Here is a 25,758-nt window from a genome sequence, read left to right on the forward strand (position 1 = left end):
GTCAACAACGAGCGATATTCATGGAAGCGCTGACGATAAAAACTTTATCGATGGCGTTATAGTCAACATCGCTCGCTAGAAACTTGGTCGCTCCGTGGTTTCCCACGGTGGCACAATTAATTTGCCACGCCACCTGGTATGCCAAACAACCTTTCTTTTTGGCATGTGCATACGAATAATATGCCTTAAAAAGAAAAGAAAAAAAAGTAGGGTACAAAATCTTGAGAAACAAACGAACCCAAAACCCTTACCAACACTACCAATCGTATTCCTCTTCACTCTTCTTCAGTCGAAGTTGGCTCCAAAGAGACTCCAGTCGTCGATTCAAATTTCGAACCAAAATCACGGTAAAAATTCAAATTTCAAACTAAAATGACGGTAAAAAATCGACCAAAAATTGAAATGGTATTACGGAGATATTGAATCTTAGACCCACAATACTAATCAAAATCATTTATTCAGGTTCAACATTTTCTTTCTTTCCATACCTAGAAATACAAGAAAAATCCCCAAATCAGGACACAAGAAATTGATTGATTCTCATGGCTCAAGGTTACTCATATGAAGAAGCACGGAAACAACGATTAGAAGATAATAAGAGAAGATTTCAGGTCTGTTTTAGGACATCCCTCAAACCCTAACTTCTCTTTTTGATTAATTTCTTACATTTTGTTTATATTTTCAAGGAATTGGGTGTTTTAAAGATGGCCAACAGTCTATCAAATGTCATCAGAAAGAAAAACAAGACTCCGGTGGTAAGTTTTCGACTGCTTAATATGATCAGTTTTGTTTGATTCTTTTGCTTTGTTTGATATGTATCTGTTCCACTGTAATGATGTAGAAAAATCAAGTGAAAACAAAGACAACTCCTATGAACCCTGATTTTGTGAGACACTCTTCACGTCCTCGGAAGCAAGTTACTTACACCGAAAGGCTCAAAAATTGCAAAACAAGGTATGAATTCTAGCTAAAATAAACTCTATTTGATCTGTGTAGGGGTAGATTACCACTTTGAATAGTCTAAATGGTCGTGAACTTGCAGCAGCATAGCAACAAGAGTTGTTACTTATGCAAAACGATCCGATGCACTGAACCGTGCCATGAGTTTTCAAAGTGGTTTGCTGTCTGGAAATCCATCTTTTGTTAAATCAATGTTACCTTCACACGTGGGTATGCTGGTAAGCTAGAAAAATACTGTAACATTTATATGATGTTTTCTAACTTTCCACTTTTTTTTCATTCATATTCGATGATATGCAAAAAAATTTACTTCCTTTTACCCATGTTTAAAAAAAAAAGAGTGTACCATTGGAAATCCGCAATCACCTTCCTAGGGAAACAAAAGTACTAATTGTGTTGGAAGATGAAGACGGTTCAGTGTATGAGACAGACTACAGGGGAGTATATGGACATCTCACTATTGGATGGAAAACATTTTTTATGGATCATAAATTGGATAATGGAGATGCCCTGGTGATTGAGATTATTGAGCCAACAAGGCTTAAGGTAAGATCATCATTACCAACCACGCTATTTTTCACTTGTAAGTTTGATTCTTTTTTATAAATGCATCTTCACATGTCCTATACATCTTTCTGGAAACGTAAAGATGGACTTGGTTCCAAGTTGATGCGAGCTTTTTGCTTCATTAGAGTTTAGTCACAAGATATAGGATTTATTAGTTCTTTCTAAAGTTCCCACTGCCTGCCCCTTGAAGACAGTTCTAAAATAAGATGAAGCGAAGGATGAATATAGTACATAAAGCATTGGATTACGTTGATTGTTGAAATTAAACGTTAGCCCTTAGTTAATCATACGATGTTATGTTGAACACAGTTTCCTCAAAAACAAGCTTTTGTTTCCCATAATAATGTAGACACATGTATGGCCAGAAAAACCTTTGAACTTATCTTCAATAACCATGTCTGTGTTAAATTTTGTAAGTTAGTCTTTTAGATGACGTCTAACTTACTTTCCAGTATATGTGGGAAATTTTTAATGATAATCAGACTTGTACAGGTACATATTACTTAAAGTGTCCAATGACGTCGGTGAAGTGAAAGCCGATGAGCTAAACTAAAGAAAGTAACTCTATCAAAACAGTGGATGCTAACTACCAAAGCCTACAGGGGGACAAAGTCGTAACCAAAGAAAGTTGAACATTATCATACAAAAATCTGAAGAGTTAACAATAGATCCTTGCTCAATCCAGAGCTTTTTTTTTTTTTTGCGGAAGAACTCTTATTAACAAAATCTAAACTGATCGGAAAAAATCTTTTGGTAGAAGGTAAATTTTAACTACTAAAGTGTTGAAAAGAAGATCTTTTTGGTCATTAAAATCTGTCCTACTATGTATATGATTATTATTGATTGAGCTAAAAAAATTCCTTTTACTTGCTAACTGCTAAATTTCTGTGCAGTATTTTTGCGTATAATTACAATGATTCTCTATTGGAGTCTGGAATTGAATCGAGTACATCTGATGTTAAGGAATATGTGGCAATAATAGCGTAGTTTGTTGCATACATCAGTTTGAACATTTGTGGCAAAATGCAGAAAGCAAACATGTTTCGACCACCCCCGTCGTCTCGGTAAGGCCTCTCAGGTCTCTATACGGAAAATCGTTGAGTTTTACGGCAGTTCTGTTGGTAACCATTCTGTTTCTCAAAGGTAAGTTAAAGTTAGAGTAAAAAAATTGTGACATTGGCACCCAGTTGAATATATTATGGGCAACCAAGTGAATATAGCCAGTGAAAAATGATCGAAGGAAAATTGTGTTCCTTATCTTCATGTATCTTCATTAAATTCCACGTAACGAACTTTTCAAAACATCAACAATGGCAACTTCGAGTCCTCCTCTGAATCCCCTGTCTCATCCTAAATCCAAACAAAACATTCAAACAGAAACGAACCAATCTCCTCTATCTCTCTTAAGAAAATGTAATTCCCTTAGAGAACTCAAACAAATTCAAGCCTTCACAATAAAAACAAGCCTGCAACATGATATTTCAGTTAACACGAAATTCATAAATTTCTGTACACTTCATCCTTCCAAAATGATGGACCATGCCCAGAACCTGTTTGATCAAATTCCACAACCAGATATTGTTATTTTTAACGCAATGGCTCGTGGGTATGCTTTGACTAAGACTCCATCTAGAGCTTTAGCACTTTTTGCTCGAGTTCTTGAGTTGGGTCTTTCCCCTGATGATTACACTTTCCCGTCACTTCTTAAAGCTTGTGCCAATTTTAAAGCTTTTGAAGAAGGTAAACAAGTTCATAATCTTGTTATTAAACTTGGGTTGTATGATAACAAGTACATTCATCCAACACTTATAAATATGTATACTGAATGTGGTGACATTGCTTCGGCAAGTAAAGTTTTTGATAAACTGTCAAACCCGTGTGTTGTTACTTATAACTCTATGATTACTGGGTATAGTCGGTGCAGTCAGCCAAATCAAGCGCTGGCATTGTTTAGGAAATTACAAGGTAGTAATATCACTCCTACTGATGTCACATTGCTTAGTGTTCTATCGTCTTGTGCTTTGTTGGGTGCATTGGAATTAGGAAAATGGATACATGAGTACATAAGGAACAATGGGTTTGATGGATTTTTGAAAGTCAATACAGCTTTGATAGATATGTATGCAAAATGTGGAAGCTTAGAAGATGCAGTTCTTGTATTTGAGAACATGAGACTTAAGGATACTCATGCCTGGTCAGCCATGATCATTGCTTATGCAGTTCATGGGCATGGTAGTAAGGCTGTATCATTGTTCGAGGATATGAAAAGAGAGAGAGCCCGTCCGGATGAAATTACATTTCTTGGTCTTTTATACGCTTGCAGTCACACCGGAATGGTTGTTGAAGGTTGTGAATATTTCCAGAGTATGACTGTTCGCTATGGGATTGTTCCTGGGATAAAGCATTTTGGGTGTATGGTTGATTTGCTGGGTAGGGCTGGTCGGTTGGAGGAGGCATATAAATTCATCGAAGAATTGCCAGTAAAGCCCACACCTATCCTCTGGCGAACTTTGTTATCAGCATGTAGCAGCCATGGCAACGTGGAAATGGGAAAACAAGTTATTGAACGCATCTTCGAGTTGGATGACTCACATGGCGGAGATTACGTAATTTTGTCGAATTTGTGTGCCAGATCTGGTAAATGGGAAGATGTAAATTATATTAGGAAACTGATGAAAGATAGAGGAGTTGTTAAGGTACCTGGATGTAGCTCTGTTGAGGTGGATAATGTGGTGCACGAGTTCTTCTCTGGTGATGGAACACACTCTGAATCCCGAGGATTGCACAATGTACTTGATGAGTTAGTTAAGAAACTGAAATTGATTGGTTATGTGCCCGATACTTCTCTAGTTTTTCATGCAGACATGAGAGAGGAGGAGAAGGAAGCTACTCTTAAATATCACAGTGAGAAGTTGGCTATTGCTTTTGCACTTATCAACACTGATCCTGGAACAACCATCCGTGTGGTGAAGAACCTTCGTGTTTGTGGGGATTGTCATTCTGCTGCAAAGTTCATATCTACAATCTCTAACAGACAGATAATTCTTAGGGATATCCAACGTTTTCATCATTTCAAGGATGGAGCATGTTCATGTGGGGATTACTGGTAGTATTAAGACGTTTCATTACGTTTTGATTTACTATCCATTAAGTACAGAAAAAACAAAGCTCTCTATTAGAGTATATAGCATACATCCATGTCCTCTTTTCTTCGTATCAAAGGTCCACTGCAGAGGTAGAATACTGAAAACTTAGTTAAGTATTACTGAAAACTTAGTTAAGTATTAGTATTTGGAAGATTAGAGTTGACATTATTTGCAAGAGCAATCCCCCAAGGGTCATCTTTCCATGCAGTTTCAGGGATTTCCATTCTCAATGAGAAAGTTGCACTCCACATTTTCTAGTTCTGCTTCAAAGTCGGTGACGAGGTATCTTGTCATTTATTTTGCAAACCTTATAATCAGTTCTTACATAACCAACTCACATTCTTTTTTCCTATGTGATTCTCGTTTTCGGTTCTTTTGTTAGAATTTCTACAGTTTGCTCTAAAGAAGAAGAAGAAATACAGCAACAAAATCTGTGGAAACATTTGTGATCATTATTAGAGTTTGATATTTCGGGATGGTGATGAAGATGGGTGAGTAGTTGTTCTTTTAAGCATGGTGAGAGTTGGAGTCACTAACAAGAGATATCCTTGATAATGTCAACTCTAGTCTTCCAAAAAATGTCAGGAGACTCAAAGATTAGTATTCTACCTTTGCAAAGGACCCTCTGATGCAAGAAAAGCAGATGCGTGTTGCATACTCAGACTCCAATACTCAGGCATGCCTTATTTGTACTTGATACTCGGTGCAAAGGAGTTTTCTTTAAAATGGCACAACACATAACAGTCTTTTGATTTCCGGAGTGTCACTTTGAACCTAGGAACTAAACAAAAGGTTTCTTAGGGTCTTAAGAAGCACTTCTCCATCCCTTCATCAGATATTTCAAGTAGAAGACTCGGCACACGTTACAAAGATGTCAAATGGATTGAATACTTTGTCACCTTTATGCTGCAGCATTCGTTAAAACATGCAAGTTTCAATCAGAATTTTTTTACATTGTTTTGGTTGGAAGAAGTGACAGGTTATTCTTTGTGTAGTTCTTTGCTATGTCATATGCACTGTTCAAAATCGAGTGTACAGCGCTATCAATATCTTCTGCAAGTTTTTCTGACATGTTGGGACACCGTTATGGTGTCGGTGACTCGGTAGAGATTTGATGGGCCTAAAACATAGGCCCGTCATAAGTTGCTTAAGTTCATCCTGTTTACGTCACAGCCATACAACACCAACAAAACCAATACGTAAAAGAAAACGAAACGAAAATATTAAAAAAGATCAAAAACAATCATGAAATGAAAAGCAATAAACACCAATCACGCAATAGCTTGACAATACGTTAAGTATTATGAAACATGTTTGATTTACTTCCGCTACCAAAATGGCAATCTATATAAACTCACATACACAATGAGACTACTCATTCCATACCAATCAAACTCCTAATTCTAAAGTTTCAAAAGTGAAAGCAATGAGTTCAGAAATCATCCCAATATTCTTCATAATATTTTCACTATTTCAGCTCTCATTAGTTCTATGCAATGATAACAGTGACAAAGTTTGTCTTGCAAATAATAAGGATTTTGATTTCTTCTACTTTGTTCAACAGGTTAGTCTAGTTTGTTTTCATGCTCCTCCTACCTACAGTATATAAAGCCGCTGGTTTGGTTGCGATACGGCTAGATAAAAATAAAACTCGAGCAGTATGCAAGCAAAAAAAATTCCTAATGAAAGCTAGTGTTTTCTAATCTAAATTTCAATTTTGTTTTTTGTAGTGGCCAGGGTCTTACTGCAACACAAAACATAGTAGATGTTGTTACCCATCAACAGGAAAACCTGCACCAGATTTTGGTATCCATGGACTTTGGCCAAACTATAAAACAGGGACATATCCCTCCAACTGTGATCCACACCGCCCTTTACGCCCATCAGAGGTACATACTTTTCGTTTTTATCTTTGTTCTTAATTGATTTTTTAATCTGCCGTATATAACAATGTCTTCTATGTTTGTGTGTGAATGTTTTGATTGTACAGATATCTGAAGACTTGAAGAGTAGAATGGAAAGGGAATGGCCAACACTGGCTTGTCCTAGTAGTGACGGTACACACTTTTGGGCACATGAGTGGAACAAGCATGGAACATGCTCAGGGTCCAATTTCGATGAGCTAAAATACTTCGAAACCGCTCTTAACTTGAAAAAACAATTTAATCTACTGCAAATCCTCGAAAATGCTGGTAATAATTTGAGCATTTTATTTTATGAGCAACAGATGTAACTGATAAATGTTCTTTTTTTCTTTCTTTTTTATTTGGTTGGTAAAAGTTTTGTGCAAATATTTGTAGGAATCAAGCCAAATGGGAAACTGTACAGCTTGAACAGCATAAAAGAAGCAATAAAAGAAGCAACCGGATTCAGTCCAGGTATACAATGTAATATGGACGGGTCATCATCGCAACACCAGCTTTACCAGGTTTACATGTGTGTGGATAGTAATACAGGCTCACACTTCATCGAATGTCCTCTGCTACCAAACGGGAGTTGTTCTTCCAAAATTGAATTTCCCTCTTTTTAATTTTATTCGAATTTGAATAACCATATTGACTAAATTCAAGATTGTTTTTCATAATCCAATTGTGAAATCTGTTTATGTTTTTATCTTACTTCTCAAAGTTGGTGTTCTGCTTCTTGTACTTTGGGTATGACTCAGTGCCATAACTCACGCACTTTGGATTGTTATTATTGTTGTTAAGTGAATCTGTTTACACAACGATGATTGTTTCTGAAAAAGCTCATGTGAATCTGTCTACACAACGAAATAATTTAACATTTCTAGGCGGACATCAAAAAATACACTATCAAGAACGAGACCCCCTATAATTCCGGCCTCCTATAATTCCTGGTGGGGGTCCCGGGGCTTCCAGATTTGTGTGAGACACGGGAGAATCCCCGGTAGATTCTCCCGGTAGCATTACCGAGTATACACCGCATTTATACACCAAATAATTACACAACTACGTGGCGCACACGTGGCACAGGGACTCGGCAAAAAGTTAAATTGGGTGGGCGATTAAATCGAGAGAGATCGTGTCAAAATTAAATCGGGAGAGATGAATAAATAGTAACTATCTTATCTTTTAACCGAGTAATACTTGTGTAGAAAAAGAAAAGTTATTTACTATTTAGATCTTGAAATTTTCTTCACTAAAATCCTCGATTTTCTCTCTTCCTTAACAAACATGGAAGAAAATCCTTGAGAATCTTATCATAATGGTAAGTTAAAATTGATTAATTTAATTAGTTTAATTTCTAAATAATTATAGTAAATTTTCACTAATCGAATGAAAAATATGTTTACATATTTGTTACTTTACTGTTGTATATGTTAAGGATGTTTCAATCCAGATCGGTTAGGATGATGATAGCAAAAAATCAAGATCATAATCTTTACTAGTTTGATAATATTTGTTCAATCATAAGTATTTGTAGTGCATAATCCTTATTAAATATTCACTATCCACACGGCATAATTCATGTTTTTTTTCTTTTTTTTTTCTTGAAGCATTCACATCCATGTTAAATACTCACATGTCCAGAATATTTTTGTTTGAAAGATTAGTTAAATAGTTAAAATCACACGAGAACTTTCTTGTTTCTTTTAATTTTTGGGACCACTTAAATTTCATTTTTTTCTGTTTTTATTTGTGAACCACTTAAACATTGACTTTTTATCTGTTTAAAGTTTCTAACTAAAACATATTGTGAGAATGAGTAAAAGTAAGTGTGTAATATCCTTGTGTTTGTAATCATGTGTTGTGCACATGTTTAGTTTTCTGTGTATATTGATTAGCTGTTACAACTGCTAAAACAGTTTCCTGTCTAAAACAGTTATGTCTGCAGGGTATAAATTCTACTTGTCTCTGTCCTGTAAAAGTTAATCAAAATTAATCAATAAAAACTTTTATACTTTCATTCTGAGAATCTTTCATGGTATCATATATTCGAGGGTAGATTTTGATTCTTCAACAATTTTTCGATCCAAAATTTCTTAACAATTTCCGCTGCAACTACAACTTCTCAAAATTGATGCTACTAATCTCTACGATTGTTCAACATTATTACGACATCTTAATCACTACAACTTCTTCTTCACATCTCGATCTCTAAACCCTATTCTTGAAATCTTGATTTGTTGTCTGCTATTCAGATCTTGATCGTCTCAATCATGTCTACTTCTTCAGCTTTACCTTTTCAGAATATTACCAATTTTGCTTCAGTAAAACTCAAAGATGATGGTTCAAATTATCTAATCTGGAAAAACCAGTTTGAGTCCATTCTTATCACTATATATCTTGAAGAATTTATTGATGGATCCAGTATTTGTCCACTGGGGTATGTTGAGGCTGATGGTGATATGGTGTTAAATCTTTTGTTTACACATTGGCGTAAGATGAACAGGTTTGTGATGTCATGTTTGAATGCTACCTTTGATGATTCGATTTCCAGGAGAATTATTGGATTTACTACTGCACGAGAGATTTGGGTTTACTTGGAACGCAAATTTATTCAACAATTTTCAGCCAAGAAATCTCTTTTTCGTAGTCAACTTCATTCCATCAAAAGAGGTAATAAATCTATTGCTGCTTATTTTGATGAGTTAAAGACTGTCAGTGATTCTTTACAAGCAATAGGAGATAGAGGTGATGAATCTGACATAGTCATGTATGCTCTCATGGGTATAGGAAAGGAATATAAGCAGTTTGTTATCACTGCACAAAGTAGAGAAACTGAATTTTCTCTTAGTGATGTTATTTCTAGACTTCTTCACCATGAGCAATGGTTGAAGGCTGAAGATATCGAGAATGCTTTAGTCATTGAGTCACAGAATTCTGCTTTTTATAGTCATAATTCATCACATGCTTCTACTTCTAAATCAAACAACTATAACAAGAACAAGAATCAACATACTGATTTCAGTCAAATAGAATGTCAGATTTGTAAGAAACTAGGCCATATAACAAATAGGTGTCATTTCAGGTATATACCAAACAAAAATTCTAGTATGCCAAGTACTTCTATAAAATCTGATAATTCTAATGGGGTGGTGCTTCAAATTCTTTGCAACAAGCTTTTTCATCTATTCAAGCTAATTTTGTTTCTATTTCTGATCTTAATGTTGCCTTTGTATGGCTGCCTGATTCTGGTGCAACTAGTCATATGACTAAAGACAAGGATTTATTAGTTGATTCAAAACTCTATAATGGATCTGACAAGGTCATGGTTGGTGATGGCACTATGCTTCCCATAGAAATATCAAGAAATGTTATTCTTGACACTAATAATAGTCAGTTTCATCTAGACGATGTTCTTTATGTTCCTACTATAAAGCAAAATATTTTGTCGATCGCTAAGTTCACCAAGGATAATAAAGTATCAGTGGATTTCTTTGATTGGGGTTATGAAATTAAGTGTGTTGTCACTAGAAAAGTACTCGCTGAAGGTAAAATTCAGAATGATTTATATCCAATGTATGGTCTTACTTCTTTTGGTGTTGTTGCTTCTACTACAACATCTACAACTGATTTGCGGCACAAAAGATTAGGACATACACCTGATATGATTCTAGGAAAAGTTGCTTCTACTTCTTCTATTCAATTACATCCATCATCTACTTCTTGCTTATGTGAAGCTTTTCAGTTGGGTAAAAATCATAAGCTCTCATTTACCTTAACTAAAAGAGTGACTACTTCACCACTTTATTTGGTACATTTCGATATCTGAAGACCAGCACCAGTTTCAAGTTCTCTTGGCTTCAAGTACTATATTGTGTTCATTGATGACTATTCAAGATATCATTGGATATATCCCATGAAGTGCAGATCAGAAAGTCTAGCCTGTTTTCAACATTTTAAAAATACTTCTGAAAATATTCTTAATACTTCAATTAAGTTTTTTCAATGTGACAATGCGCTGGAGCTTGTAAGAGGACAGTTTAAGACTTTTCTAGATGGGAGTGGTATAGTCTATAGAGTTTCATGTCCACATTTGCACCAACAAAATGGTTTGGCAGAGCGTAAATATCGACATATCACAGAAATGGGTAATACCATGTCTTTTCAAGCCAATCTTCCTATGTCATTATGGTAGGACTCCTTCTTAACTGCTACTTATATCATCAACAGATTACCCTCAAAGGTTCTTCATTTCAAATCACCTTATGAAGTGTTGTTTAATTCTTTACCTGATTATTCCTTCATGAGGGTGTTTGGCTGCTCTTGCTTTCCAAATATGGAACCTTATAGAAAAAACAAGTTAAGTCCAAAGTCTACACAATGTGTCTTTCTGGGTATAGTCCACTACACAAAGGATACAAGTGTTATGATCTGACTATAACCAAGACATATATTTCTGTTCATGTGACTTTTGATGAACAACATTTTTCTTACAAGAAAATATTAAGTACTTCTATTACTTCTTCTCCAGATACTTCTTCAACTCAAGATGATGGTTTAACTGATGTTTCTGATTCTGTTATTAATTCCGAGGTCACAGATACTGCTACTACTTTTATTGCTTCTCAGCCAGCTATGACTACAAGATCAAGGTATGGAATTTCAAAGTCAAAAAAACTTGATCATGATTTTGTGTCTTACAACAGTAGCATGTATCCTTTACACTTTGCTTTTACTGCTTATGTAGCATCAGTCTCAGAACCTAAATCTTTTAAGTCTGCATCTAAGATTCCAGTTTTTGTTGATGCTATGAAAACCGAACACACAGCTCTTATTGATAATGTGATGAGTGCTAAAAGTACATATTTCTATATCTTTTTGTTGGCAATTAACTCATCTTTTGTGCTCTAATTCTCCATTTTATCCCATATTCTGTATTTTCATTGTTTTCAAGAATAAATACTTTTCTTAATTAATTTTGTATTTTTAGGTTCTAAATAAAGTTTGGATGGAATTACGGAGCGGAAAAGAGCAGAAAAGTGGTGGAAGCCGATAGGAATCACGCAAGGAAGCCGCGAGGAATGTTGTGCACAAGACCAAAAGGCTAGAAATGGGCTTAACAAGGAAGAATTGTTCTTAAAGAAGATATGGGCTTGGCATACCCAAGGCCCAAAGTCCATCCCACTCCCATATCAAGATCCAAGCCCGCCTCAGCTCCTGGCCGTCAGATTGGATCCATCTCATCATCCAACGGTCGCTCAAGACCTGCTTCCATCTTGTCGTTAGATCCATTTCATAAGTGACAATCCAACGCTCATCTTCGATGTTCATCAAAATTTTCTGCACCCGCTCAACACCACAATACCTAACCCTATTTCACCCAAAACAGAACCCAACCAAACACTCCCTTCTCTCTTCTCCCATCGAACTCTCTTCGTTCTTCTCTCCCTCACCTCCTATGCAACCACCATTCCCACCACCTTCTCCTGCTGCCTCCACCAACTCGAGCAGAGATCGAGAAATCAAATCATCACCACCCCAACCACTAAAACCCATCATCACCCTATTTCTCTAGCCATCTATTTCATCGATTTCTCAACTCACCTCTCCCTGAAACCCTAGGTGAGAAATTGATGAAATAGGTGAGTCTATAGACGTAATTGGAAGGCATGGAGAGGAGCAGGAAGAGCAGAAGAAGAGTGGGTCGAAGAGATGGAGCAATTGTCCCATCTAATTAGGTGAGAAATCAGAAACCCTAACTGCCCTGTTTTGAATTTGGGGGAAAATTGTAAACCCTAATTTTGGGTATAAATAGAAGGCTTGTGTGTTGTGTTAAAGATATGCCTGGACTAGCCAGAGCACCACCAAGAGGCCTGGAATAGCCAGGACCTCAACTGTTAATTTTGTTTTCAATATCAGTTCATTTTAAATTTCAGTTGTTCAATTCATCATGTTCTAGTTTAATTGCTAAGGGGGAGATGAAATCATGATGCTTCTGCTAATTCAATCCAAGCTAGATATTGTGCTTGTTGTGCTGAAATGTTTAGGATAGTCTTAATCAAAGAACATCCTTTAGGTTGTTAAAACACCTAAGTGGCTTCTCTGCGGGTAGTTGCAGTGTGAGAGCCCCAACTATCACAAGGTTTAGAATTATCTTAGTGCCTTTAGCCTCCTTTCTAACCCAACCCTTTGATGAGCAGCAGGCATAGAACCTCCACTGCCATCTAGTTAGTCAGAAAGCCTAGAAGCTGACTGATAACTAACAAGGGACAACAGCAGTATTGAACTGAGATTGCCTTAGCATAGGTAAAATGGTGGATTTGAAGCCTTAGTACCCTGCCACTGTTACCTTTACTTTCTGTCACTATTTCAGTCACATACCAAAACAGCTCAGTTGTGTTTCAACACAACACAAAATTCATTCCCACTGTCACTAGAAAAGTAGAAACAACATTTGCACCCTCCAAGTCCCTGAGGACTTTCCCTTTCTTCCCATCACTAGCTACATTCGACCCTGTATACTTGCAGGTGTAGTTGTAGGCTTTCTTAAAAACCTACCAAGTTTTTGGCGCCGCTGCCGGGGACTCGGTAGCGGTGCCATTGTTGTTTTCTTTTTCTTTACTTTACCCTGTACATATTTTGTTTAGTTTTTTCTTTTCAGTCATTGCTAGTGTAACTTAGTGTAACTTACTTTTGTATCTTTAGCTGTAATTTTTGATTTTTAGTTTCTGCACTTTGTGACTTAGTGTAACTTCTGCCATTTGCATATTAGTACCACCTGCCATATCACATAGTTTTCATAGTTTAATTTATTTTGTAGCATACTACTGCAACTGTGTAGTTCTGCATCATTTGCATACTACTTGTACATATGTGTTAGCTGTACTATTAGTTGTAGTTTTAGCTCTTCAGTCAATTGCATCATTGTTTTATCTCACATTTAGTTTAAGTCACCTGCATCATAAGTCCTGTGAGTATCTTTAGCATATCTGTTAATTTTTCTTGTGTTTTATTTCATCTTGCACCTCATGCTGTAGATTTTAGTGAAGCCAATGTCCTGTTTTTTTTATTGTAGTGTAACTGAAGTTCATATCCATCATTTCCCTTTTTCTGTTCTAGTAGTTGTAAGTATTTTGTTGTGTGTCTTGTTTTGCTAGGTCACTTATCTTTTGCACTTTATCCATAACTGCATATTGTGTCAACCCCTTTGTCAGTCCAAATAACTCATTGCCATGCAGTAAATTACTCTTAGTTGCTTACTGGTATCAATATTGTTTGAAACTGTCTCAATTCCAAATTTTTGAGAACTCATTCTCTTCTTTGAGTCACCAGGTACGCTGCTGCTATTGCTGTTGTGCTCTTGTTGTTGTTCCCTGCTGATGTTGCTGTGGAGCTGCTGCTGCTATTGCTGTTGTGCTCCTGTCGTTGTTCCCTGCTGCTGCTGCCTGCTGAAGCTGCTGCAGCTGGTGTAAGATAAAGCCCAACTGGTCTTGTGAAGTGAACTGATTTGAACCAAGCCCAACTGGGCTGTAAGCTACAGAAGGAGAGGAAATTGAACCAAACCCAACTGGGCCTTGAGTGTTGAAGCCAAAGCTTAGGATGATCCAAAGCCCAAATGGGCTTTTGCAACCAAACTGAACAGCTGGGCTGTGCTTCAAAGGTAAGCCTAAACCCATTAATAGAACCCAACCTGTGGGCTTCCATTTTTAATTTGTGGGCTTGTAATAATTTTTTCCATTTTTTTGCTGGGCTTGTAATTTAAGTTTGGGTTTGTATTTGAGCTTAACTGTGGGATTGTCCCTATCAAAATTTTGGGTTTCAAAAAAACCCAACAAACAACCTAAACAAGTTTAACTGAACCTACCAACTCAGATGGGCTTCGTTAGTTTCTGGGCTTGCTGAAGTCGTTAGTGGGACGTGTACCCAAATCTCTAGGCCGTTCGCTGGGCTTGTCCCACAAAAAAAAAAAAAAAAAATTGAACCAGTTAGATGGGCCTCATCCCATTAAAACCAAAAGGAGTTTTCAAAACCCATAAAAACCAAATGTTTTTTATTCCCATCAAAACCAAAATTTTCCCATAAAAAACCAAATTTTTGAAAACCCATTAAAACCAAAAAGTGGGCTTTGTGTCTTTTCAATATGGGCCAACCTCGTGCTCTCCATGAATACATGTATCCCACAATAAAAATTCCATTATCATGTATTGTCTTACCTCAAACCAATAACCCTTTTAAAATAAATGCAAGCATGATACAAATACTTCCTATATTTCGAGGGTTCGATACTGAGAACCCCTATACTCATGTAAGAGAGTTTGAACAAATTTGTCGGACTATGCAACCTGAACATATGTCCGAAGACTCTCTGAAATTGCGTTTGTTTACTTTTTCTTTAAAGGAAAAGGCCAAAACATGGTTTTACGGTTTGAGACCACAATCAATCAACACTTGGGACCAACTCACAGATCTATTTTTCAAAAAATTCTTTCCACATCATAGGACCATCGTTATTCGTCAAAGTATCAATTGTTTTGTCTAATTGGATGAGGAAATTTTTTTTTTTACTATTTTGAACGTTTTAATGATTTGTTGAGCGAATGTCCGCACCATGGATTTGAGAAGTGGAGACTTGTCGTCATCCTCTATGAGGGACTAGACTTTAAATCTCGAACCATGGTTGAGTCAATGTGTAATGGTAAATTTATTGATAAATCTGTGGATGATGCATGGAAATTTTTAGCTGAAATTGCAGAGGAAACCCATCAATGGGAATCTGTTAGGGAAACAGGGACAACGCCACATGGTATGAGTCACCCCCATGAGTTAGAGTCTTATTCTTGTGATAGCTCCGACCTTAGGATTGAAAATTATCCTAGATTGCAAAATCCCTATCATGATGATGATGATGATTATGATGTTATGTTAGAAGAACATGTCTATACTGAAAATGTTATGGAACCTTTGGGTTCAAATACATTAGGCTTCTCTGCCTCGACCTTCATGAATGATGTTTCTTCTAGTATTCCATATACATGTGATGTTGATACTGATTTTGAGCATGTGCATCTGTCCTATGAAGATGACTTAGGTAATATAGAATCTTCTGTTGACACTAATATGCATGAAAATATAATTGTTGTGTCTGATTCTCTACCTGGGTCACGTTGTGATGTTTCCACTGATTTGCCGATGCATGAGAATAATTCTTCTGATGATGTTGATGATTCTGATTTGTGTGAGCATGTTGTGACACTTGTAGAAGACTTAGGAGATGTTGATGTGATTAATAATGATGTGCCTATCGTCCTACATAAGTCACAATCTGATGGCCTTCCACCCAACCTAGATTTGGTTTGTACCGATATTGTCAAACCAATTTTTCTGAGAATGCCCAACCTAGGTTTGGAACTGTGTGCTTCCCAAGTCCTTTTGGACTATTTTGCATCTAAGTATAATATCTTTGAGGAGCCACAGTTGGAATTAGCATGTTTGCCCGTCCCTAGCAAAGTTCATTTCGAGCTAGACCTTGTGCATGATGAACCCCCAAAACTGCGAGATTTTGTATCCAAAATTTATCTGTTGAAAATCCAGGTTTGGGGGTAGCTCATTTTGTTTCACACTTCACTTGCATGCCTCTATTATTATTGTGTGAAGCTGTTGAAATGTCTACATTTCGTCTTTTGGGTTGATCCTCAACTCTTTAGATTGTATGTATATGGTGAATTTTTGTATATAATCCAGGTAATTTTAGTAATCTTTTTTCTTTTGTATATTGTGCTAATCCAATGTGATCTGATACTGTTGGTTTTGCCTTGAATAACGGAGTTCAAACTTGCTTTCGCCAAATCGGGTATCTCTTTCCTTTTTCTACACTAGCATCTTTCGTATGTGTTATAATCATGTTTATTTTGAAACATTGAGGACAATGTTTAGTTTAGGTTTGGGGGTGAAAAGTAGATACTTTGATAATATGCCATAATTGAAAAAAAAAAAAAAACAGAACTCCTTCTTTTGATTAAAAATTAAAAAAAATAAAAAATTAAAAAACATAAAAATGGAGCTCATTTACCTTGAAATGTTGACTCTTGTGCAAATATGTTTATTAGGAGTCTTAGTCTAGATATTTAGGCACCCTGATTCTAGCACAATTCACATAGTGATAAGAAACTTGCACGCGCACGATCTACCAATACATGTATAGCCTCACTTGAGGTGTTCTATCGGAAGTTTTAGTTGCCAATCACTTTAGAATACTGAACGAAACTTGACTAGCTTGTTCTTTGGTTGGTTGGGATAGAAGGTGGAGGTTACATTAAGAAAGACAACCATCGAATTTAACTGGGTGCATCAAAAAGGGCTACCTCTTGCAAAGTGTCATGTAATTTTTTGTTTCTTTTTGTTATGTATCAAAAGTGTTAGCAGTGTTAAAAAAAAAAAAAAAAAAAAAAAAAAAAAAAAAACGATGTATATATTCAGAAAAAAATCAAAAAAAAAATCAAGTATTTATCAATTCCATCCTCTCTTGTTCCAAAAATAAAAGAGAGTAGTCAATGTAAATAAGAGTCATGTAAAGAGTCATTTTGTTGTTTCATTGTAATAAGCAAGGAGGGTGTATGACATTGATGTACAACGCGAGTAATTGTGAAATACCTCCAACTCATTCACAATTCTCGTAAAGTCCGGACAGCTAGCTAGATTTCGACCTTGGTTCTTAGCCTGAGAAACTATCCCTTGGTGATTAGTAGTCATAACATCCGATCTTTCTTTACACATGTGTAGATACACTTTACAACGCGAGTAATTGTGAAATACCTCCAACTCATTCACAATTCTCGTAAAGTCCGGACAGCTAGCTAGATTTCGACCTTGGTTCTTAGCCTGAGAAACTATCCCTTGGTGATTAGTAGTCATAACATCCGATCTTTCTTTACACATGTGTAGATACACTTTACACTCTTATCACATGTCTTTATTTGTTATCAGTGCTAGGATTGTGCCTTTGATAGCTAGATTGACATCTCCATTTTTCTGTGAGCTTAAACTGACTTGCACATGTCACATTTGATGGAATCTGAGCTTATATTTTGTCCTAGAACTTTGTAGGTACGTTCTAAGCAAACCTTCACGAGACTTCACTCGTCCACTAGGGACACTTAGTGGTTTAAAAGGCTTAGTGCATACGCTAAATGCATTCGAGAGATCAACGACAGTGGTATAGGTAGGATTTCCTTAGTTTTGTTTTACTTGAGGACAAGTAAAATTCAGGTTTGGGGGTATTTGATGAGTGCTAAAAAGTGCATGTTTCTATATCTTTTTGTTGGCAATTAACTCATCTTTTGTGCTCTAATTCTCCATTTTATCCCATATTCTGTATTTTCATTGTTTTCAAGAATAAATACTTTTCTTAATTAATTTTGTATTTTTAGGTTCTAAATAAAGTTTGGATGGAATTACGGAGCGGAAAAGAGCAGAAAAGTGGTGGAAGCCGATAGGAATCACGCAAGGAAGCCGCGAGGAATGTTGTGCACAAGACCAAAAGGCTAGAAATGGGCTTAACAAGAAAGAATTGTTCTTAAAGAAGATATGGGCTTGGCATACCCAAGGCCCAAAGTCCATCCCACTCCCATATCAAGATCCAAGCCCGCCTCAGCTCCTGGCCGTCAGATTGGATCCATCTCATCATCCAACGGTCGCTCAAGACCTGCTTCCATCTTGTCGTTAGATCCATTTCATAAGTGACAATCCAACGCTCATCTTCGCTGTTCATCAAAATTTTCTGCACCCGCTCACCACAATACCTAACCCTATTTCACCCAAAACAGAACCCAACCAAACACTCCCTTCTCTCTTCTCCCATCGAACTCTCTTCGTTCTTCTCTCCCTCACCTCCTCTGCAACCACCATTCCCACCACCTTCTCCTGCTGCCTCCACCAACTCGAGCAGAGATCGAGAAATCAAATCATCACCACCCCAACCACTAAAACCCATCATCACCCTATTTCTCTAGCCATCTATTTCATCGATTTCTCACCTCACCTCTCCCTGAAACCCTAGGTGAGAAATTGATGAAATAGGTGAGTCTACAGACGTAATTGGAAGGCATGGAGAGGAGCAGGAAGAGCAGAAGAAGAGTGGGTCGAAGAGATGGAGCAATTGTCCCATCTAATTAGGTGAGAAATCAGAAACCCTAACTGCCCTGTTTTGAATTTGGGGGAAAATTGTAAACCCTAATTTTGGGTATAAATAGAAGGCTTGTGTGTTGTGTTAAAGATATGCCTGGACTAGCCAGAGCACCACCAAGAGGCCTGGAATAGCCAGGACCTCAACTGTTAATTTTGTTTTCAATATCAGTTCATTTTAAATTTCAGTTGTTCAATTCATCATGTTCTAGTTTAATTGCTAAGGGGAGATGAAATCATGATGCTTCTGCTAATCAATCCAAGCTAGATATTGTGCTTGTTGTGCTGAAATGTTTAGGATAGTCTTAATCAAAGAACATCCTTTAGGTTGTTAAAACACTTAAGTGGCTTCTCTGCGGGTAGTTGCAGTATGAGAGCCCCAACTATCACAAGGTTTAGAATTATCTTAGTGCCTTTAGACTCCTTTCTAACCCAACCCTTTGATGAGCAGCAGGCATAGAACCTCCACTGCCATCTAGTTAGTCAGAAAGCCTAGAAGCTGACTGATAACTAACAAAGGACAAGAGCAGTATTGAACTGAGATTTCCTTAGCATAGGTAAAATGGTGGATTTGAAGCCTTAGTACCCTGCCACTGTTACCTTTACTTTCTGTCACTATTTCAGTCACATACCAAAACAGCTCAGTTGTGTTTCAACACAACACAAAATTCATTCCCACTGTCACTAGAAAAGTAGAAACAACATTTGCACCCTCCAAGTCCCTGAGGACTTTCCCTTTCTTCCCATCACTAGCTACATTCGACCCTGTATACTTGCAGGTGTAGTTGTAGGCTTTCTTAAAAACCTACCATAATGATACATGGACCTTAGTCAAACCATATCCATCCTATAATGTTTTAGGTTCTAAATGGGTGTATAAAATTAAGTTGAAGGTTGATGGCTCAGTGGACAAACATAAATCTAGGTTAGTTGCAAAGGGTTATAATAAAAAAGATGGAATTGATTATTTTGAAACATTTAGCCCTGTGGTTAAAGAAACTACAATCAGAATTGACTTAACAATTGCACTTTCAAGGAGATGGAGTATTATATATTTGGATGTGAGTAATGCCTTTTTACATGGCTTTCTCACTAACGATGTGTATGTGCAACAACCTAAAGGTTTTATTCATCCTGAAAGACCAGATTATGTCTGCAAACTAAAAAGGAGTTTATATGGGCTAAAACATGCAACTAGGGCCTGGTTTGAGAGGTTTTGTGGAACCTTATTTGAGTATGGATTTTTTAGATCCTCATGTGATCATTCCATGTTTATATATCAACATGCTAACTCAATGCTCATTTTACTTCTATACGTTGATGATATTATATTAGTATCCACCTCAGACCAGCTAGCTACTTCTATCATTGAATTTCTTCAACAAGTTTATCCAATTAAGGATATGGGTTTACTGCATTACTTCTTAGGCATAGAAGCAACTTTTCAAGAAGATTCTCACAAATTACTTCTTTCTCAGAAGAAGTATACTATTGATATGCTTAAGAAATTTGATATGTTGGATTGCAAACCAACAAACACTCTAGTCCTACATGGTCCTAGATTGTCAGCATCTACTGGTACTCCTTTAACTGATGTGACAGTGTATAGAAGTATGGTTGGAGGGTTACAATACTTAACTATGACAAGGACAAACATATGTTTTGCAATTAATTATGTTTCACAATTTATGACTGTACCAACTACTGAACATGTGCTTCTTGTCAAGAGGATATTAAGATATCTAAAGGGATCCATTGGTTCAGGCATACTTCTTAGTTCAAGGGATATTAGTTCTATTACTTCTTACTCTGATTCAAATTGGGCAGGTTTCCCTGATACAAGAAGATCTACCTCAGGATTCTGTACTTTTTTGGGTTCTTCTCTTATTTCTTGGTCCTCTAAGAAACAACCAACCATCTCCAAATTTTCAGCTGAAGCTGAATATAAATCAATGGCAGTTGCTGCTGCAAAAGTTGTCTAGGTGTCTTTTGTATTACAAGAACTTCGAGTATTTGTTAATCAGCCTTGCAAATTATTCTATGATAATACCTCTGCTAACAGTTTAGCTTGCAACCCAGTGTTTCATGCAAGAACTAAACATGTTGAGATTGACTATCACTTTGTCAGAAAGTTGGTCAGTTCAGGTTTTCTCAAAATTTTACATGTTACTTCAGCAGACCAGGTAGCTGACATCTTCACTAAGGGTCTCACATTTGCAATTTTTCTGTCTCTGGATATCAATCTTTTATGCTACTCACATTATAAGCTTGAGGGGGACTGTGAGAATGAGTAAATGTAAGTGTGTAATATCCTTGTGTCTGTAATCATGTGTTATGCACATGTTTAGTTTTCTATGTGTATTGATTAGCTGTTACAGCTGTTAAAACAGTTTCCTGTCTAAAACAGTTATGTCTGCAGGATAATAAATACTACCTGTCTCTGTCCTGTAAAAGTTAATCAAAATTAATCAATAAAAACTTTTATCCTTTCATTCTGAGAATCTTTCACATATATTTTGCTTTTCCAGAGGATGAAGAGGACAACATTTTTAATGTAAGTGATGAAATAAAACCTCCTTTGGTAGGGATGACTTTTGATGAGCATGAAGAAATGTATGCTAGAAAATTTGGATTTCCAGTGCAGAAAAGATCAAAAAGGACTAACGTTGACGGCATTACAAGAAGTGTGACTTTTTCTTGTTCAAAATCTGGTGAGCATGAAAGCCGAACTCAGAATCAAACTAAGCCATAGGGGACAATCAAAATTGGGTGTACTGCTTATATTACTGGGAGAATGCAAGCAAGTGATAATAAATGGTATATTTCAGTAGTACATCTTGAGCATAATCACGGGTGCAACCCCGATGATGCTCGTTTTTTAGGTGTTTTCGTAAGGTCAGTGGATCATTAAGACGACAAATTGACCTTAATGATCGAGCTGGGATTTCAATCAATTTTTTTTTAACGCGGCTGTTCTTGGATTTGGTGGGTATGAAAAGACAGGATGCACTCTAAACGATGTGAGAAATGCAATCAATGCAGTAAGAAATTCACGGGTTGGTGACGGTGATGCAATGTTTGTTATGAAATATTTTGCAAAGATGACAGCCGAAAATTTAGGTTTTTATTTTGCAATTCAGGATGATGATAAAGGCATCTTAAAGAATGTATTTTGGGATGATGGTTTGAGCCGAGAAACTTACAAGGAGTTTGATGAAGTAGTTAGCTTTGATACTACGTATTTGGTAAATAAATATGATTTGCCATTTGTTCCCTTTGTTGGCGTTAACCATCACGGGAAAACAATTTTACTTGGATGTGGCTTGGTTTCGAGCGAAACTACAGAAACATTTGTTTGATTATTTAGTAAGTGGTTGGAGTGTATGTCTGGAAATGCTCCCAAGGAAGTAACTGACCAAGCAAAAGCAATGCAGAATGCCATTAAAATTGTGTTTCCAGAAGCTAGACATAGGTGGTGCATATGTCATATAATGAATAATCTTCCCGATAAATTTGGTATGTATAGAGATTTTCTGATATTACTTGTGACATGAGGGCTACAGTATATGATTCACAAACTCCTGAAGAGTTTGAACAATTATGGGGTTGGATGTTGGAGGCATATGATTTGGGAGACCACAAATGGTTGTCTGACTTGTACGAAGAAAGGGAGATGTAGGTACCATGTTATCTAAAAAATATATTTTGGGAAGGGATGTCAAGTACTCAAAGAATCGAAGGTGTAAACGCATTTTTTGATGGGTATATAAACGCAAGGACCACGCTAATACAATTTGTGGAGCAGTTTGAATTTGCATTAAGGGACAAGGTGGAAAAGGAAAAGGAAGCGAATGCGGCTACATCTTTAAAAAGCATCCCCATTATAACTGAATACCTAATGGAGAAACAGGTTCGTAACTTGTACATTAACTCAAAATTTAGATCAATTGTTAAAGATGATGTATTGTAACTTCAACAAGATTGAGGTAACGCCTGATGGTAAAGTCTACGATGTCCAACAAGACGTATGGATTGAGGATAATTTCTATAAGAAAGTGACTTTTTATAAGAAAATGACTTTTTTTGTTACATATAACTTAGAAGGTTATTTGCATTTAGAGGAATACAATGCTGCCATGTGTTAAGCGTGTTGTTTAATAATGGTGTAAAAGAACTCCCATATAAATATATATTGAGACGGTGGCGGAAGGATGTGAAAAATGTCATACAAATGTGAAAGTGGGTTTCAGTTGTTGGAAAAACGGTGATGCAAGTACCGAATACTATGATTTATGCAATAAATTTAGTGAGCTTGCAGATTGGGTTGCAGGTACTAGTCAATACCGTGATATTGATGATTGGTTGGGATGTAAGAAGAAGGAAGTGCAACAAACATATATCAAACCAAAAGAAAACGACAAACTCAAAGGAAATCAACTTGAGGAAAATATGTCGGAAGCGGTAGATGGAGATGTTGAGTATAGAGTAGGTGATAATGTTGTTATTACTGTGAATGACCCGTTACGAAAGACACGATTAGGTCGAACACATAAGACAGTACACCAACCAATTAAAAGGCGTCCGAAGAAAAAGATATTCATGGGATTGATTGTTTTACTTTCATTATTTCTCTTACTGTTAATTATGTCATCTATTTTAACTGTTAATTGTTTAACTAGGATGGTTGGGTTGACGATATGCATCCATCTCAAGTTGATTGTATGCCTCAAGCACAAGAAAACTCTCAATCCATTAGGCATCAGCAACACATTGGGATAGTACATCAAGTAAATTATCCATATGAACAACAACATGAGATAACACATCAAGAAAATCTATATGATCCATATGGAATGGTGCATCAAGATTATCATTTGTAAACGACATGAGCAAATATTATTAAATTTTATTATATATATGATACATAATTTTTCATATATTCACTAATTATTAATTTCATTTGGTAGGGTACCCAACGTCAAAGCTTTGCAGGCGGATTTAGTGGGGGTTCATTTACTCAGGGGATGCTGCGCCCATATTGATCTAACAAAAAAAAAAGCTTCTGCTTGTCTTATTTGGTTCTGAACTTTTTATTAGTTTGTATGCATAATTAGACGATTAATTTCTATATCCAGTCAAAAGATATTTAAGTGTAGTGGTTAAAGGCATTGGCATTATGCCAGACACAAAACAAAAAAGTTATGCGCTATTTTGCTCGCACATTAGTGTCACATTTAAGGTTTGAATTCAAGTCGCTTATTGTTAGAACATAGCTCGGTCGACCTCGCATGCGTTGCTATATCAAGCATGTTTGTCAATGTTAGTGATCAAAACTATGAGTCTTGATTTCTAGTCTACATAGATAAGTCTCAGACTAGGATAGAAAAGTGTAGTTGAGCTCAAGGACTTCATGGCGATTCATCATACAACGACGAAGATCTACTCAAGGAACCGTGGAACTTCATCAACAAAAAGGTATGTGGAGACTTGAACTTATCTATCACTCAAAAGTCTATCTATTCTATCTTCTACTTCTTATGAGACAAAAGTCGTATGCTATATAGACTGGATCATACACATTTGATATTTCGAGCCGAGTATATCTCGCCTATGTATATCTCGAAATCATGTGTTGGTAAAGCGTTGCACTTTGATCGGGTTTATCTTCACCTAATGACGAAAGTCATAATGTTTCAATCACTTTGAAAATCGCTTTGACGAGAATAGTGTAACAACTATATAACGTCCTCTAAGAATGTTTCAATGGTTGGAATGAGAGTTTAGGTCAATATAACCAATGATGGATATAAGCATTGTGTGGAAACACATATGTGCATAAGTCCTGTTCCTTAATCCGAAGTTTGCTAACTTTGTTGATTGAGAGAAACCGGAGGAATTGGCTTTGCCAAGTCCGCGAACTGACGGTTGGGATTTCCAAAAACTCGTTTGCGTGTTTAGTCCGCGAACACAGTCCGCCAACCTAGTCTGCGAACTGGCGGAAGTCTCTTTGCCGAGATTTTCTGTTGAGTTTGGAAAACTCTGCTGGTTGCCTTAAGTCCGCGAACTTGTTTGCGAACTAGAGTGGGTTATGATCTAAAGATATGCTCTAAACATGAAACTTAAATTACTAAGGAATGCAGTATGCAAACCTTGGCTATAAAGTTCATGAGCCGATTCAATCGAATCGAATCATCTTTGTTCCAATTATGTCTTGTGTAGTTACATAAGATCTCGTAGCAATTGAAAAACTCTCTAACTAGTTCATTTGAGTCAATTGAACTAGTTATGGTGAAGAAGAACAAGGTTAATATGAAATGATCATATGGTTAACCTTTTGGGTTACTATGTTGAACAAACATACACGTACACGTTTGGGCACGGTTTTCACAAACCCAGTAAACGTATATCTCAAGTGTTTGTGACAAGCTAAGTTTTCGATCTAACGGTTGAGAAATATTAGCTTGAATCTAAATCAGGTTTTCATCTAACGGTGAATATTGATTGCTTTGTACCTAAGGTAAAACCCTGATTTGAAGAATATATAAAAGAGACATCTAGCATTGGGCAGAACTAATCCCCACACGTCTGTGTGATACTAGTGCGCTCTCTAGAGTCGATTCTCCTCTAACCTTTGGTTTTCTTCTCTAAAACCAGGTTAACGACTTAAAGACTTCATTGGGATTGTGAAGCCAGACCGATATTACTTTTATCGTAGTTGTGTGATCTGATCTTGCATCTTCTATCGTACGAGTACAATCTTATTGATTGGCTTGAGATCGTGAGAGTTCTCCGATAGGTAAGATAAAGAAGTCACAAACATCTTCGTCTCACTGTTTGTGATTCCTCGACGTCCTCTTGTTTATACAAGTAAGACTGTTGAGAGGTGATTGATTAATCTAGGCTGTTCTTCGGGAATATAAGACCGGATTATCAATTGGTTCATGTTCACCTTGATTTCATATCATAAGACGGAACAAAAACCTAGGGTTCTTCTGTGG

At 36.6% G+C, this 25,758-nt stretch overlaps 3 protein-coding genes across 3 annotated transcripts; all 3 read left to right on the forward strand.

Moving 5' to 3' along the window:
• Positions 1-260: 260 nt before the first annotated feature.
• Positions 261-2,514, forward strand: LOC113279104 (B3 domain-containing protein Os05g0481400-like). The gene is made up of 8 exons (XM_026527814.1): positions 261-347; positions 463-611; positions 687-755; positions 842-954; positions 1,043-1,178; positions 1,300-1,506; positions 1,980-2,056; positions 2,421-2,514. The coding sequence occupies exons 2-8, from the start codon at positions 543-545 to the stop codon at positions 2,512-2,514; spliced, it is 765 nt and encodes a 254-aa protein (XP_026383599.1). The 5' UTR covers positions 261-347; positions 463-542.
• Positions 2,515-2,801: 287 nt separating this feature from the next.
• On the forward strand, positions 2,802-5,685 carry LOC113281679 (pentatricopeptide repeat-containing protein At2g02980, chloroplastic). Its single transcript, XM_026530468.1, has 2 exons — positions 2,802-4,955; positions 5,056-5,685. The coding sequence occupies exon 1, from the start codon at positions 2,838-2,840 to the stop codon at positions 4,635-4,637; it is 1,800 nt and encodes a 599-aa protein (XP_026386253.1). The 5' UTR covers positions 2,802-2,837; the 3' UTR covers positions 4,638-4,955; positions 5,056-5,685.
• A 365-nt stretch (positions 5,686-6,050) lies between these two features.
• LOC113281680 (ribonuclease 1-like) lies at positions 6,051-7,418 on the forward strand. The gene is made up of 4 exons (XM_026530469.1): positions 6,051-6,237; positions 6,404-6,562; positions 6,664-6,865; positions 6,974-7,418. The coding sequence occupies exons 1-4, from the start codon at positions 6,100-6,102 to the stop codon at positions 7,201-7,203; spliced, it is 729 nt and encodes a 242-aa protein (XP_026386254.1). The 5' UTR covers positions 6,051-6,099; the 3' UTR covers positions 7,204-7,418.
• Positions 7,419-25,758: the final 18,340 nt, after the last annotated feature.

This window comes from Papaver somniferum, chromosome 5, assembly GCF_003573695.1.
Source record: "Papaver somniferum cultivar HN1 chromosome 5, ASM357369v1, whole genome shotgun sequence".
In the NCBI taxonomy this organism is placed as follows: Eukaryota; Viridiplantae; Streptophyta; class Magnoliopsida; order Ranunculales; family Papaveraceae; genus Papaver; species Papaver somniferum.